Here is a 17,536-nt window from a genome sequence, read left to right on the forward strand (position 1 = left end):
TAAAATTATTAAGGGCATTTAAATAAAAATAAAATTGCCAATGAAATAGAGAGATATGCCTTCTTCACAAAAAAAATTGTATCTATAACACTTATCAAAGCAAAAATGATTCCATAAATAAACATGTTATATGAGTTTAAGAACACAAAAACGCATATAAAAATTGTTACTCTTCTGAAGTTCTCTGTGCTTACAAGGGTTTTCTTTAAGTTTTTTTAATAATAAACGCATTTAATAATCAATAGTATTTCCCCCTAAAAAAAGATTAATTATAGTATTTGTTAATGATTGGCCTGCATTTATTATTTCCTATTGATGTAAATCCTGTAGGTAACGATAAGTTTTAACATCAATTGTTTGTCTAAATCATAAATAGAGAAAACACCAAGGTTTTGATTACCGTTTGGTAAGTAGTCGCCATTTTTCACCCAACATTATCCCTAAGACTGAGTGAGAATCTTCGAAAGTAGCCGTATTATCGGAGGATTAAGAGGTGATTAAGACGTGGCGGTCCATTCCACCTGATTATGACTGGATACTTAAATTTTATCCACTCCATATAATCATTGATTTTCCTCCTTTTTAAAGTAGAAACAACACTATTTTTTAGGTTAGCGATCGAAACAGTTTTCTGGATTTTAACCCTGGAAGAGGAATTTACCAAAGTATTTTTACCAATCGAGATTCAACTTTGTTTATGGACTTTTATTTATATCACGTCTTCTTCAGGTATCACGATAAACTAATAAAGTTATCGTTTTTCTCTATTTATTTGATTGGTTATCATGACTTCTTAAATATATTTAGACCATTGACCTAATATGCAAGTACTCCAATTGAAAATTAAAATAAGTTTTTTTTGAAACGAAAATTAAAATAAGTTGATGAGCGAAGATAAGAAGACCTCCTTCAAAATGAACGTTTGATGTCTATGCGGAGTATTCCACAAGATCGATTAGTTATCGGGCCGACCCAAGATGTAAGATCGTAATAATCATAAAAAGTATTTTACAATATAAATTACAATATCATGAAAGATGAATTATTATTATTATTATTATTATTATTATTATTATTATTATTATTATTATTATTATTATTATTATTATTATTATTAAAAAATAATTAAAATCAATATATTTTATTTGACAATTATATTATATATATATAAAATAGACTTATCAATCACGTAGGCATCGACTCACATAAATTAAGTCGCGTGAGAAACACGTGTAATTTAGCTTGATCGAACTCAATTTATCCTACGAATGTCGAAATTTTGAAAATTTATTTTATACTTGTAAGTCCAAAAGAATTTGTGCTACATTTGCAAAAGATCAAAATTATGATCGTCAACAAACTTTGGGCTCGTAAATTGAATCCTCAAATTTTATACGGTTCAATTGGATCTTAAGCTTTAAAAAAACATTATTGGTATATCCTTATGTAGTTACACCAAGGCACTTGTGATTGGACTCAACTGTAACATGATACACCAACACAAAGTTAAATGATTCCATTTTAATAAACAAATGAATCGACAGTTCAATACAATATGAAAGTTAGGTAATAGCATCTATAATGCAAGAGGCCATTTGGGAGAGTAGGTTTATAGATTTTTCATTTTACTTTTTAAAAAATATTTTTAAATAAAATTGAAAATTCCATTAAATTTAAATTTGAAAATTACAATAACCTTACAAAAAAATACATTAAAATAAAATTTAAAATATTTTATTCTATTTGAAAACATACATTTTGAGTCCCACAATCAAATAGAATAAGTTTACCTATAATGTGCATGTGCAGTGCACTATAAAAAGAGAAACTATATTAATTTGATTTTGTGTTGAGTCTCACATCGAAGAGTGGATTTTGTATTTCTCTGTAATGTGCACTGCACATTAAAAAGAGAAGCTACATTAATTTGATTTGTTTATTAAATCTCATATCGAAGAATATATGTTTTTCTACAATGTGCAATACATTTCAAAAAAAGAAGTTATATTTAATAAAAATTAGAAAAAAAATAACAATTATTGTTAAAAAAAATAAATTTTCATTTTTTTAAAAAAGAGGCGCATGTTATGCACGTGATTACCCTTTTCGCCATCATGCCCTGCTCGCCCCTGCTCGCCCTATCGCGTTCACCTTCGAGCCCCTGGCTTGACAATGGGAGTGGCTTGCTGGCACGCGGCTCGAGCCCGCTCAAGTTGTCCCATTGAAGATTTTGTAAGTAATAAGGGTATTATCCAAATTCAAAAGAGAAGTCAATTTTCGAGTATATGTTAAACCATAGGTAAAACAGTAAAAATAACGAGATAAAAAAGTAATTAAAGAGTAGTTTGTTAATGAATTATTGGAGTAAGGGTAGAAAAGGGAAAAAATGTCCAATCAAGAAGGGAAATGACACTGTAGAAAGTGAGGGCCATGCCTTTATGCGATGTTATCATGTTAGGACAATGAAGCCATGCCTCAACCCATGTGCATCATGTTATGTCCTAAAACTATATACAATAATTTGTCGAAACATCAAACTTAAACCTGAAAATAGAGATTGTTCCCATTTTTCGCTTCAACAATTTGGGGACCCCAACAAAAATGGGACACACAATTGTGTGTTTACTGCTATGCAGGCAAGGACTAGCCACCCCCACCCCAACCCTACCTCCCAATTAATATATAATGAGAAATATAGTGCCCACTATTTCATGACATTTTCTTGCTTGCTCAAAACCATATCTCATATGTCACCCACATGTAGTGAGTATTGAACATTAGGGGGCCTAGATTCCTAACTTCCCCTTCCAAATCTCATAACACCAACTAGTGTATCACAACGATACCACGTCTGATAGTGATATCGAAACATAAATGATTTTTTTCGGTTAGATGGCAACACTGCCAACACCTACGATACTTAAAGAAATTCAATCTCTGATTAAATAATTCACTTATTTACTCATGTCTTAAGGAGGTGATTGGTATGATGGAATGGAATAAGGGTGGAATAGAATAGAATGAGGGTGAGAAATGAGTGACAAACCTTAAAGTGATTCTTATGCTTGGTATGCACAATGAATACCAAAGGAATGGAATTGTGATTCTTTGTTTAATTCAATTCCTATAATTAGTAGCTAGAAATAAAGTTTATGAATGAAATGAAATTATTTTATTTTATTAATTTCAATCCATGTATATGATTGTGTAATGTGTAGCATCAATTCCAATCCATATATTAGACTATTGCTTATATAAAGTTGATAATATTTTATTTTTTCTAAAAATATTTTTTATTCGAAAAAATAAATTTTTATATTTTGAGTGTAATAATAATAATAATAATAATAATAATGATGATGATGATGATGATGATGCATGTTTCATACAAATATACATGTCAAAACTTAAATTTAGAAGGATTAAGAATGGAATGAAATGGCTAATACCATGGTAGGTGAAAGGAATGATGATTCTCATAGATGTAAGAATAGTGATTCCAAATGGCATGATGATTCATATCAAAAAAATATACCAAGCAAACGAATGGAATGAAAGTAGAAATCACCATTCAATTCTCAACTCCATTCCATCATACCAATCACCTCCTAAGTATTTCGAGATTGTATCACTTGATGCAAGTTGAATGACCCCATTCCATATAAATTTTGTGACCCTAAAATAAATAGTTGTTGAGTTAGATTAGTTGTTTTCACTGCTTTTATTTCTCATGAAAAATTGGTCAACTTCATTTTACTACTCCCTTCGTCCCATTATTCATGGCTTGTATTCCTTTTTGAGCCGTCCCATGTAACTTGGCTCGTTTCCTTTTTGGGCAATAATTAGGGCTAGATTAGTTGCTTAATTAATTACCGTATAAAACTCTAATTCTATCAAATTTTAGTTCTAAAAAAAATCACTGCTCTGTGCGGCTCTCTCTCTCTCCAGGTTGCTCCTCTGTTTCTACACTCTTCTCTTCGACGCTCTCTCTACACTCGGTCTAGCAACGACGAGACGGTTCGAGAGCTTCGCGCCTTACAACCGCAGATCTCTTCACTCGCGGCGCCTCTGACGAGGAGCTTTGGCGGCGGCGCAAAGGTGAACCGCGCCGCCGACCTCCCTCTCTCTTCAGCCCCTTCCCCTCTCCTCTACTGTTTCTATTCCCAGCGCCTCCCCCTCTCCTCCACGGGTCGTGCTTGCCCGGAGAGGGCTCGGACCTTCTGTCGTTGTTGTGGTCTTGTTGAGGTTGCAGCAGATCTCGGATGTCTCGGCTAAGGACGGTGTACGAAAATGGTGCAGCAAATCTCTGAAATCATTCTCTCTTTTAGGTGCTGCTGTTGAGTTTGCTGTTGTTGGGTTTGTGGGCGAAGGTAGGCGGTGTTAGGTGGGTGGCGTCGCCGTCGGCGGGAATTAGAGGAGGGAGATGAGACGAGGGGTGGTGTCGCTGGATTTAGTGATATAGAGCTCTAGCGGCGGCGGCTCTGTTGCTATAAATCGGAGCAAGAGCGGGGCGGGTTTCAGGATCCGGTAGAGAGAGAAATGAGGCAGTGGCGCGGTGGTTTTTGCCGTTGTTTCGTCGGTCGGACTGTGGAAGGTGATTAGGGGAGAGAGCCGACTGCGGAAGGAGATTAGGGGGGGGAGAGAGAATAGTGGCAACAATTCATAATTAAAATTAACACTAAATTAAGTTTGTGGGATATACACTTATCTCTTAATTTTACTCTCCTAAATACTCGTGCCGAAAAATTTTGAGCCATGATTAACGGGACGGAGGGAGTATGATATTTTGTTTTCTGAGAATACTTTTTTACTATGATACTATACAGGGCTGTCTCTGAGGGCGGGCGAGCAAAGGTGACCACCCAGGGGCCATCATTTTTGGGGGCCCAAAAATTTTTATATCCTCTTATATATGCTATTATTATTATGACCCTTTTTTGAGTTGTTACTTGTTAGTTCATGCAATATTTTTCGCTATTTTAGATTTGTTGGAAACTTGAAATGTTTGTTATGAGTTTAATTATAATATTTTTGTAGTGATTGTGCGTGGTCATGTATTTATACGTTGTTAATAGTTTTTATAAAATTGAGAATTGAGAATTTGTGATATAAGTTTTTCCCAACTTTGGCCCGACCCGCCCGACAGCCCGTATAGGGCAGGGCGGGGCATCATTTTCAGCGGCCCGTATAAATTACGGGTTGACCCGACCGACTCAGCCGAAAAATATGTATTTGGCCAGCTGGGCTGGGCCGTGCCAATTTTGACAACCCTACTCATTTATTTATTCATCCACAAATTAATGTATGTTCTCGACATCGGAACAAATAAGACAATACAAGTGCTTTATAATATATTACAAGGAGAATTGCAATTGTGACATAACTAATTATGCCTCCATTCCTTAAAGAGTATGCATCATTTTTTATGATACGAATTGTGATTTAATAAAATATTAAATAAATGGAAAAAAAAAATAAACTTATTTTATTATAATGTTATGTGGTGGGATAGCATTTAAAAAAATACACTCCTATAAGATATATCAAAATAATAAAAAGGGTTAAGTATCAGATTCCCCCTATCGATGGCGTCCCTATGACGTTTAGCCCCCTAAAGTCAGGGGGAGAGCTGCTCACTACCTGAACGTGGCTTTTTGGCACCAATTTCCCCCCCGTTACTTAACGGAGCTTAACACCGTTAGAATACATAAATTTTTTATTTTTTTTAATCTCACTACTAAGCTGCAGCCTCCGGCAACACCACGTCTCCGCCGCGTCTGTGCCCTAAATCCTCCTTTCCTGTTCAGGCGAAATCGCCGCCGTGGCTTAGGCGCCGCCGTTTCTCAGTATCCGGGGAGGCTCGCCGCCGTTGCCCTCAAGTCTTTCTCTCCCCAAATCACTCTCTCTCACGTATTTACGCCTGCAAGAACGGATGAAATCCAAATTTCCCTCTGAATACACACGCTCGAGGGAGAAAGGGACGAGCCCTAATCCCTCTACGCCGTTTGGGTCCATCGTTGATCGCTAATTTCTTAACAACAATAACTGCAACTAAACAGTATAATTGTAGCACAAAAACAGCAAGCAGAGTATCGTATCCACAGGGACTATTATGACGAATCACCTTAAGTAATCCTAACTAAACTCTAGTAATATTCAGCCAATCACAAATAAGAATGAAGAAGATAACTTAAATCAAAACAAACCAAATAAAATAGGATAGAAAACTCAAATAATTAAAGACTCTGACCCTAGGGATGTACTTTTACTAATTAATTACATGCATTTAATCTATTAATTCAATTACCAATTTAATCCAACCCTGATGAGAGATCACGAAACTATTCACAAGCTTCTCTAACGAACACCTATGAAAGTAGATTAATTTACCCCCTTCACATTCAAGACTCCAAGGAATAAATTAACTCCCAAGCGTACACAAAGAATAGCTCCCTATAGTTTCACCTATCCCATTCAAGTGTCAAGGCTACTACTATAACATGCATTCCTGAATCGGCTGACCAATTATCGCATTCAAGACTCAAACTGAACAGCTAAACATGTAAATTATTGGCCAAATAATTCACAAGAAAACAAGCACCAGGAATCATGAATCACAAGTTGGAAGGCAAATTGATATCAATAAATCATACACACATAATTAATCAGCTATGTACAAACCATAGGTTCAGATAAAAGAACTAGCCAGACATAATGAAATAAAATAAAAGCATAAATAAAAGTAAGCAATTGAAATAAATAAAATAGATAAAACCCGGAAGAAATTCTGGATGAACAGCTTGAATCTTGAATCTTGCAGGAAAAGAAATCTAATCTATGAAAGCATTAAAATTATAAGTCTAAAACTGAAAAATATGAAAAGAGGTAAAGAGATGTGAAAAGATGTGTCTAATAGGTCAGGGAAAGGACCTATATATAGGCACAGAGGATAAATACAGTGTAGAACTCGAAAATACTGAGAAAATATAAAAAATCCGAAAATTCCCGAAAATTCGAAAATTTCCGTCAACACTATTCACTCCTGTGCGCGACTTTCTTGTTTTGGCCATAACTTTCTTGTCCGAACTCTGATTTATGATCCGTTTGCGCTCACGAACTCCTCTTGAGACGAACTACAACTTCTATTTCTGACAATATTTCCAAATTCCATCTAGAAAATACTGTAAAATCCATCAAAGTTCGAGCAAGTAACATAGTTCACAAGATAAAGCAATAAAAGCACAAAACAATCATCCAACACTCAATTCCTTATAAAAATGACATTATATGAACACTAAAAACCATGGGAAAATGAGTGTTATCAGTCGTCTCCGTCACTGTCGTTTCCTTCCCAGATTCACCGATGTTGCCATTAAATTCTAGGTGACGTCGTCACCAATAGGTCCCAAATCCAGCGAGGCCAAAGCTCGGTCTCACCCCTCTCTCTCGACTCCTTGTTCATCTCAGTTACCGCCGCCGTAAATTGAGCGGCGAGTCGGCGACGCCACAATGAAGAGTAGCCCGACGGTGGAGCTTGAGAGAGAGGAGTGGTGGTGTACGACGGTGGTTTAGCAGAGGGTGGTGGGGAGGGGAGAGAGAGTTGGGGCCCACCTGAATTAAAAATAAAAAATAAAAAGTATTTATTCTAACGGTGTTACGCTCCGTTAAGTAACAGAGGGGAAAACTGGTGTCAAAAAGTCACGTTCAGGTAGTGAGCAACTCTCCCCCCTGACTTTAGGGGGCTAAACGTCATAGGGACGCCATCGATAGGGGACAATTTAGTTCTTAACCCTAATAAAAAATTCACACTCTTATAGGACCAATAGAATATAAATTTGGAATAATTTGCAAATACAAGGATGCGTTATATGACTATTTTTTTTATACAAGTAAAATTTATTTAAAAAAGTACGAGGGTACAATCTAACAAGTACAAGTTTCAAAAAGAAGTAAAAAGAGCAACACAAGATACAAGATGAATTATAAATCCAATCTCCCATGCTAAAACAAGACTTGTTATATAGGAGTTGAAATTGAAATCCAAAACCAAATCCTTACTTTGATTATTTTCATCACATCCCCGCCACTTGCCAACAAATTCTTAAACACCACACCCCATTTTCGTGATTCCAAATATTCTAAACAAGGCAATGCTTAAAGTTTTTCAGATCTCAGAAGTTATGTTCTTCGCAAGTCTCATGTATTGTTCAAAGCGGTAATTTGGGCAAACATGAAATGTAACTGAGTCCAAACTAAAATGTAGCAATTGACTCAAATTTTATTTGCAAACGTACATGAAAAAAATAGATGCTCAATGGTTTAATATTCAATCTATGAACTTTCCCCTCTATCGATAAAAATGGGATAAAATAGAATAACATTAAAAATTTTGACACACATGCAAGTAATTATAAATTGTCAACATATTACATTTTTATTTTACGTGGCCATATTAAGGGTTACAACTCATGTTTTGTTTTCCAATTGAGGCACCCTCCGATCCGGTTGGGATGCACGGTGGATGCGCGCAGCGCATTGTAGAGCCGATAATTTGTCGTATATTTGAATATACAAAAGTTTTTTTCTTTTCGAATTCAGGAAATAGTGTGTTTAGCTAAGCTTATTTTAAAGAGCTTATAAAGTGTTGAAACTTATAATATGTTTTATGATAGGGTAGAACTACCATGAGAGCACCTTTTAAAATAACAAATAGGAACTAGGAAAAATATATGAATTATATATAGAATACGTATGAATTCGCTGTATAAATGTATGAATTGCGAAAAACAAATTTTTGCTACCTTTAGGATTCGAACTCAGGACCATGAATTCATCCAACAGGATGATGAATCAACCGTAGATCTTGATGATCTAAGGGCTGAAAATGATTCTTACTCCCTCCGTCCACTAATTCAAGGTCTTCTTTCCTTTTTGGGACGTCCACCAACTCAAGGCCTATCCATTTTTAGTAAGTTTTATTTATATTTAATTGGTGGGTCCCAAAACAATACACTTTTTCTCCACTCAACTAATAAACAATACATTAATTGTGGGTCCCTTTATCCACTCAACTAATAAAAATGCACTTTTTCTTAAAACCCGTGTTTTGCTACTTAGGTCATGAATTAGTGGACGGAGGGAGTATTTTATATCTTAAGAAGTGTATTTATTTTAGCCCTCCCCTTTCATGATATTATAAAATGTAGTTTTCTTAAAAGCTTATAAGTTGTTAAAGTGTTTGGATAATTGAGCTTATAAACTAGAGAGATAATTTTTTGTTAGAGAGAGATAAATTTAGAGAGTATATGATGAAAATGACAAATTATAGTTGAATAATATTTATAAATATAATATTATGAAAAAAATGAGTTGAGGATACAAAAATTTATTTTCTGGGGGAGCTTGAAATTTATCTTTTGGGTAGCTTGACATTTATTTTTAGAGCTTAGTATAAATTATTTAGGAGATTATTTTTTCAAACATTTTAAAAGAACTTATAAACTCATAAACAATTTATAAAATATTTTAAAGAAATTATAAGCTTAGCCAAACATCCCACACTTCCGAATTTTTTTTCTTAAATTTACATCCATATCTAAATCCCACTGCGAAGCTGGGCCTGAATAGTATAAATTTCTATGAGCTAAAGGGTTCTCAACTAACTAGGCCCATTTGAGAATATTTCTTCAATGGCCTAAGTCCTTTTTCTCGGAATAAAATAATCAATTGGGCCGAATTTTATTTTATCTTATAAGTAGAATTTTATATATATATATAGAAAATCGTACAATATCCAAAATGCAGAGTGGAAATTCTAACTTCCAACCACATGTTATCTCACATGCTGAAAAGTTTGAAAAACAGAATCACTGCGTCCATGAGAGTCTTGCAGAACATGAGTGGTTTTCAGCGAAATAAAGATCTAAATGGTTAAAAATAAAATATGTTAATCATTAGATTTCACCAATAATTGAATTTCAAAATGATATTTGGGCGCATTAAAATCTACTTTTTTTTTTTAATAGTACTTGTCCACTTGAGAAGCCCTTTGCTCCAAAAAAGCCTGGCTCAGCGGCCCAAACCATATTTTAAACTGACCATGTATAACTGAAGAGGAAATGTAAATACGATTTGTCCCTAAATTTTGTAACTAAATTAATATTGCAACATGAAACGTAGTACTAAGTGATAGAATTTATGTAGGAGCAATAAACTACCCCAAAATATTTGTAACAGACATAAGCATAAAAACATGTGCCGAAACAAACTAAATATTAATTTGACTATAACGATCGATTGGTGGAGTAGACGATCCCATTGATCGAAAATACAGCTTCTGAATCAAAAACAATAAAGTAGGTAGGAGTATAATATAAGGGGGGATGGACTAAACTATACTAAATAGTAAATTCTGAGCATCAGAAATGAGAGTAGAATTATTGAATTATTGATAAGAAATTAAAGAGGAGTAAAAATTCTAAGGGCATTTAGGGCGGCCTTCTTTGGTCTTCCAGTTGTTGTAGCAAGGGCATGTTTGTTTGTTGCCATAAACTCCGGCCGGCACGCACCGGCACTTGGCGCAGCACTTCTGGCAGTAGAACATGCACGGCTTCTTGTGCGACGTCGCCGAGCACCGGTATGTGCAACGAGGTTTGCACTCTATTACACAAAATTCCAATTTTTACTTAATTTCAATCAAATGCAATTCCAAAATCATCTAATTAATTCATACCTCGAGGACGGAGATTATTGTACCCCTGTTCAACACCACACACACATTAATTAGTATATATCAAAGCATTAACTTCACATATATATAATGTAGTGGGAATTTTTTAGTGTTACCTCCATTTTCGAATAAGTGTCATCTAATATCAAAACATGCATATTAAAGAGAGCGACTAATTTTACCATTAAATTACGAAATGGGAGGGATACATTGGAAAACATTTTTTTCTAAATTTGGGGACGACAACGAGAATATGTTACACGGGCAAAATGATACTCCCTCCGTCCCACTCCAATAGGCTCACTTCTTTTGAGTACGGATATTAAGAAAACTTACTTTTTAGTAGGAAAGTAGTAGTAAAGTGGTGTGGTCCACACCAATTAAGTACAATTTTTTTTACACGAAAAGAAAAATGAACCTATTGGAGTGGGACGGAGAGAATAGTAAATAGTAAGAAAATTTACATATTTGTACCATTACTAACCTCAGCCACATTGGACAGTGTAATCAAGAAAATAACTGATAAAACCAGCAAAACAGTGTTGAAAGGGCGTGCTCCCATCTTGCTTCCTCGCTCTAAAAATGAAGAAGGAAATTTGTGTGAAATGAGGAGAGAGAGTAGAGTGAGAGATGTGTGATTAATGTAGGCGAAATCCAAAATATTTATAGGGCAGGATTTGTGAGAAATGTAAGTAGGAAATAAATCGATGTTTGAGGCGTAGATTTAGGAAAAAATCATATGCAGAAATAAAGTCCATGAAATGTCGATCCATTAACGGCGCCGTGTTTGTTGTGCTCTTGATTTGCAATCATTAAATTTTTGCTAATCTGATTTTTAACCTTTTCGGCATGTTACTTGTACCCTTTTTTCTTGCTTTTGCTTGCTTAGTCAAACAACGGTCTGTTTGTGGTTTGGACACTTATATCTTATTTCAAATTTACTTTATCAATGTAATATTCTATACATAATTTGAGATGGATTACCGTCATAATATACGGAAATATAATAAAAATAATTAACTTATATGATTCTTTTAATCCTAGCTTCTTCACTCACATCACATAGACTATTTAAGAAGTATCTCAAGCTTTTGGCTGATCTCGTGATTTGTAAACAATCTATAAAGTATCATAACTGAAATCTATAACTATCAGGAGATAAAAACATATACAAATAAATAAAAGGTAAAATGCTTGTTGTTGCAACTTAGCTTATGATGCCATCATTCCAATAAGTTGACTGTATTTGAATAAACAATATGGTAGTTATAAATAGTAACAAAGTTGCTTTTAAAAAGTTTACTAGTTATAAAGGATGGAAAAGTTCATTTAAAGATTCATTAAAATGAGATATATTAGTTTACTGTTTCACTCGTGAGTGAGCATCAATATAATATATTGGTACTTTATTCATTTTAAAATTAGAAATAGTTTCTACTTCAAAATCTTGATTGATATACCATTTCAATTGGACTTTAAGATATAAAAGGGTCCACTAGCAAAAACTATTGTATTTATGGATTTTGGATTTAATTATTTTAACCAAATACCACTTGTATTTCAAATTCAAAGTTCTATACTTAAAAGTAGAGGTGGCAAAATGGGCGGGTCGGGCCGGCCCGACCCGGCCCAATCCACCGGGCTTATGGAACTTGTCGGGCTAGCTAGGTCGGGCCGACCCGAATTTGACCAGGCTGTAATTTGACAAACTCGACCCAACCTCATCCGGGCTACTGGGCGGTCGGGCCAAACCCATCCAGTGATTTTTTTTTATAATTATTAAAAAAAAAAATTGGCAAAAATTTAAATAGTCAATTCAAATGATAATTATAAACAAATAAAAATATAATATAAAATTACAAAATGAAATGTCAAATTGCACAGATATTCGAAGTTGTCATTTGACTCATCAAAAATTGGTTTATGCGTTCACTAATAGGCTAATAGATAAATGAAGCAAGTTTGAGTGAAAGACTTGCCGATTCAGATTCAGAATGGGGTGTGTAACTCATTTTATATACTTTATTTTCTTATATTTCCTTATTAGCCTATGGAATATAAAAGAATTGTTATACGGTTAATCAAAATAAATTGAAATTGTTTTTTAAGATATATCAGTCTGATATCAACAATTGCTGAAATCTATATTTTAAAGAATGAGAACTAAATTCTTATACTGTTAATTTATGCAAATTAACACTAGCTCAAACAAAAATTCATAGTACTGTGGCATGTGGGTGTTGTTATGGTAAGCAACAGTGTTGGAACAGTTCAAGGAGAAAAAGAAATGGTGAGATTACCATTAAGAAACAAGCGAATTAAAAATGGTGAGATTACCATTACGGAAAAAAAAGAAAATGAGAAAAGAGGTAATGGATAAATAAGCATATTTAAAAATTAAAAAATAATAATTACTCCCTCCGTCCACGAAATAAACTCCTACTTGCCCTTAAATATTTGTCCACAAAATAAACTCCTACTCTGCTTTTTGGACAATTATACCCTCCCTTGCTTTTAAATTTACTACACTTTTATCTATTGGGCCCACTTTACTTCCACTTTATTGTTGTTATTGGTGTTGTTATTATTATTATTATTATTATTATTATTATTATTATTATTATTATTATTGTTGTTGTTGTTGTTGTTGTTGTTGTTGTTGTTGTTGTAGTTGTTGTTGTTGTTGTTGTTGTTGTTGTTATTATTATTATTATTATTATTATTATTATTATGTTGTTATTATTATTATTATTATTATTATTCTTATTATTATTATTATTGTTATTGTTATTGTTATTGTTATTGTTATTGTTATTATTATTATTATTATTATTATTATTATTATTATTATTATTATTATTATTATTATTATTATTATTATTATTATTCTTGTTGTTGTTGTTGTTGTTGTTGTTGTTGTTATTATTGTTGTTGTTGTTGTTGTTATTATTGTTATTGTTGTTGTTATTATTATTGTTATTATTATTATTATTATTATTATTATTATTATTATTGTTGTTGTTGTTGTTGTTGTTGTTGTTGTTATTGTTATTATTATTATTATCCTTATTATTATTATTATTATTATTATTCTTATTATATTATTGTTATTATTATTATATATTATTATTATTATTGTTGTTTTTATTATTATTGTTATTATTCTTATTATTATTATTATTATTATTATTATTATTATTGTTGTTGTTGTTGTTGTTATTATTATTACTATTGTTATTATTGTTGTTATTATTATTATTATTATTATTATTATTATTATTATTATTATTATTATTATTATTCTTATTGTTGTTGTTGTTGTTGTTGTTGTTGTTGTTGTTGTTATTATTATTATTATTATTATTATTATTATTATTATTATTATTATTATTATTATTATTATTATTATTATTGTTGTTATTGTTATTATTATTGTTATTATTATTATTATTATGATCCTTATTATTATTATTATTATTATTATTATTATTATTATTATTATTATTATTATTGTTATTATTATTATTATTATTATTGTTGTTATTATTCTTATTATTCTTATTATTATTATCCTTATTATTATTATTATTATTATTATTATTATTATTATTATTATTATTATTATTGTTGTTATTATAATAATAATAATAATTATTATTATTATTGTTATTGTTATTATTGTTGTTATTATTATTATTATTATTATTATTATTATTATTGTTATTATTATTATTATTATTAGTTAAAGATTAGTAAAAGTAATCACTATACATAAACACTACCCTTTTAGTCTTTTACACCACCTTTTTCAGCTTTCTTAGTCTCCGTGCCGAACCCCAACTGGGAGTTTATTTCGTGGACGGAGGGAGTATAAAATAAGACCGGGCGGGCTTTATAGGCCCAAATTTTTTTGGATCTCTATTTGATAGAGCCCAGCCCAACCTTAAACACGGGCGGACTGGGCCGGCCCGTCGGGCCGAGTCAATTTTGCCAGCTCTACTTAAAATGTCCATTTTCATAATGTAACTCAACTTTAAAAGTATAATATGATTTGTACAATTTCTTAATGAGCATATTATAGGAAATCATTTATTCATTCTTAAACTCCATTGCGAAGAAGTTTGCGGTTATGTTGAATTTTCACAAGCACCTGATTTATACTCTATTTATAAATATTAGCTTTAATAATCTTTTATTTAAAAAATGCTGCTAAAATTGAATTCGTTCTTCAATTATATATTTTGATCCAAAATTTACAGTATAACTTGATATATCCAAAAGTTTGATATAGTTAACGTATATAGCATAGATGAGAGAGGGGAAAGGAGATCGATTCACTAAATTATACACTCATATAGTATTTTAGAAAATTTTCACTATGCTAAAAAAAATATGAGAAGATAAAAGTGAAGAACAATGTGAATAGATAGATTAGATGAAAGTAGGCGGGTAGTGCGCACATGAAGGTGACTTGCCCATTAATTGTGCATAAGTACGGTGGTCAATTTGTTGAGCAGCATAAAAAAACACATTAAAAAAGATAAAACAAAAATTTGTTGCGCAACATGCTACTAATTAGGTATGCGGCGATTTCCCCAATGCAGATGCATAACTGCATCCTTTTTTTAGCAGGATGCATACTATATCCTAATATCTCATTTGTTTTTCAATCAACTTTAAAAAAACAAAAAAACAAAAAAAAATAACGTAGTTAACGACAAAACAAATCATCGTTAAAATTCTATTTTTCATCGTTAAAACTAGTTACGTCAGATCTGTTCTATCGTTATTTATTTCGTGTCAAATATAATTAACAATGAAAATTTTCGTCGTTGTGTCGACGTCTTATTTTTTACTCCCTCCGTCCACCAAATATTTATCACATTTTTTATGACACGGATTTGAATAAAATATGAGAAAAGTTGTTAGTGGAGTAAGAGTGTCACTTTAAATGTGAGTGGAGATGTGTGAACTCTACTACTATAAATGGAAGTGACAATTTTTTGTAGACGAATCAAAACAAATTGTGGTAAATTTTTGGTGGATGGAGGGAGTATTTTTTAATTTTTTTATTATTTTTATTTTATTAGTTTCAATTGCATGAATTTTATTTTCAAATTTTTAATGTATTTTGTATTTAATCGCATACACTTTTGTAAACTTTTTTAGTGGTCACCCATTTTGGTAGAGCTCTAGGTCAAACACGTTTAATCTTGAAGTCTCTTACGAGAAATCACCAATATAGAAGATGACAAGATGCAAATTAGTGATATGTAACACCTATCAATTCTTCTAAAAAAAAGACACCTATTAATTCGTTTAAATTCTCTATCAATACATTTAGATTTTCTTTCAATATACAATCTCATTTGTACATACCCTTAAAATATGCAAGATGAATATCTAAAAAATTTGTGGTGCCGGCGAAAGTGTGACGATAAAAATAATGATGGATTTTAAAATAATAAAAAAGGACAAATTATTACTAATTTTTAAAAGCGGAGGAAGTTTTTGTTACTCCTTTCGTTCATCAATTCATGACTTATTTTTATATTTTGGTTCGACAACAAAAATTTAATTCATTCTATTTTTAGTAAATTTATTATACACAATCTTCTAATTTTAATCCTCAATATTATTCTGTATTATATTGTCATTCTGAAACTACTATTTAACCAAATTAATAGTATATAAAATCTTTATTTCATTAATAATATACTCAAAACAACCTTTTTTTTAAATGGGACTAATTATGAAGTGGGTGATGCCGTGATGGACGAAGGGAGCGATTACTCTCTAGCTCTGACGCAACTTATCCTAGGCTACGAATTCTCATCATACAAATTTTTGTCAGGACTTTCAGATAAACATTTCACTTCTGAAATATAGAGTCAAAAATCAAACGAGGATAAATGTTGGATAAATATTTTTTTTTAATAAAATTCTTTTCTATATAGCTTTCGTTATCTAATATAGTGCACTAAATCTCATCCCACAATTTGTCACTTTTCAGGACTTTCAGATAAACAAACAAAGAGGAGTATGTTGGATAAAAAGAAATTAGAGATGATCTCCTATACATCCGGGTGTAAAATGACATTAATAATACTAACACTATTTTATTATATAAATGACACTATTATGTTATATAAATAACACTGTCGCGAAATGACACTAACACTATATTGAAATGACACTAACATTAAATGATATTCAGTGACAGATTCGGGGGGAGGGGGGCTAGGGAGGGCTGAAGCCCCCTTCCAATTTTTGAGTTTTTTTTTCATTATAGATATATATTTTATTTTATATATCTATATATATGTATATGTGTATATAAATAAGAAATAGAAGAAAAAATATTATTTATAGTATATCCAACTATCTATATTAATATTTGAAATTGTAAATCGATCTGTTACATTTATGTTATTTTTATCCTATTTTTTTCTTATTTAATTTTTAATGTTGAATTTGAGTCCATTCTAAAGTTAAATGTAAAATTACTAATTATTAACAAGTGCAAATATGCACATTAGCCCCTAAACATGAGACCCCTATAGCTTTTACCCTCCCAGGATTAGTCAAGACGTGTTGACCTCCTTGAACTTTCGAAAGAAGGGTGCAGATTGCTCCCTGTGTTTAACGGCTGTTAAACGCCGTTAAACTTTTTTTTTTTTTTTTTTGCGGTTCTCTCTCTCTCTTCCACTGGCTCAGATCGTCGTCGGTCCTCGGCGGAGAACAGATCGAGTCGTCGCGATTAGGGGGAGCTGCCGGAGAAGGAGGCGGCAGGGATGCCGGTGAACT

General features: G+C 32.2%; 1 protein-coding gene across 1 annotated transcript; it reads right to left on the reverse strand.

The window, feature by feature from the left end:
- Window positions 1-10,176: 10,176 nt before the first annotated feature.
- Window positions 10,177-11,496, reverse strand: LOC131001704 (protein RSI-1-like). Its single transcript, XM_057928286.1, has 3 exons — window positions 11,214-11,496; window positions 10,733-10,757; window positions 10,177-10,659 (listed from the first exon to the last, which is right to left on the reverse strand). The coding sequence occupies exons 1-3, from the start codon at window positions 11,289-11,291 to the stop codon at window positions 10,478-10,480; spliced, it is 285 nt and encodes a 94-aa protein (XP_057784269.1). The 5' UTR covers window positions 11,292-11,496; the 3' UTR covers window positions 10,177-10,477.
- Between the last annotated feature and the right edge of the window lie 6,040 nt (window positions 11,497-17,536).

The sequence above is a fragment of the Salvia miltiorrhiza genome, chromosome 8 (genome assembly GCF_028751815.1).
Source record: "Salvia miltiorrhiza cultivar Shanhuang (shh) chromosome 8, IMPLAD_Smil_shh, whole genome shotgun sequence".
Classification (NCBI taxonomy): domain Eukaryota; kingdom Viridiplantae; phylum Streptophyta; class Magnoliopsida; order Lamiales; family Lamiaceae; genus Salvia; species Salvia miltiorrhiza.

Excerpts from the sequence above, each read along its gene's own strand:
- LOC131001704 (XM_057928286.1), bottom strand. The coding sequence starts at position 11,291 with ATGGGAGCACGCCCTTTCAACACTGTTTTGCTGGTTTTATCAGTTATT. Across the intron at positions 10,758-11,213 it reads CACTGTCCAATGTGGCTGAG|GGGTACAATAATCTCCGTCC; the intron begins GTTAGTAATGGT and ends GGTGTTGAACAG. Across the intron at positions 10,660-10,732 it reads CAATAATCTCCGTCCTCGAG|AGTGCAAACCTCGTTGCACA; the intron begins GTATGAATTAAT and ends TTTGTGTAATAG.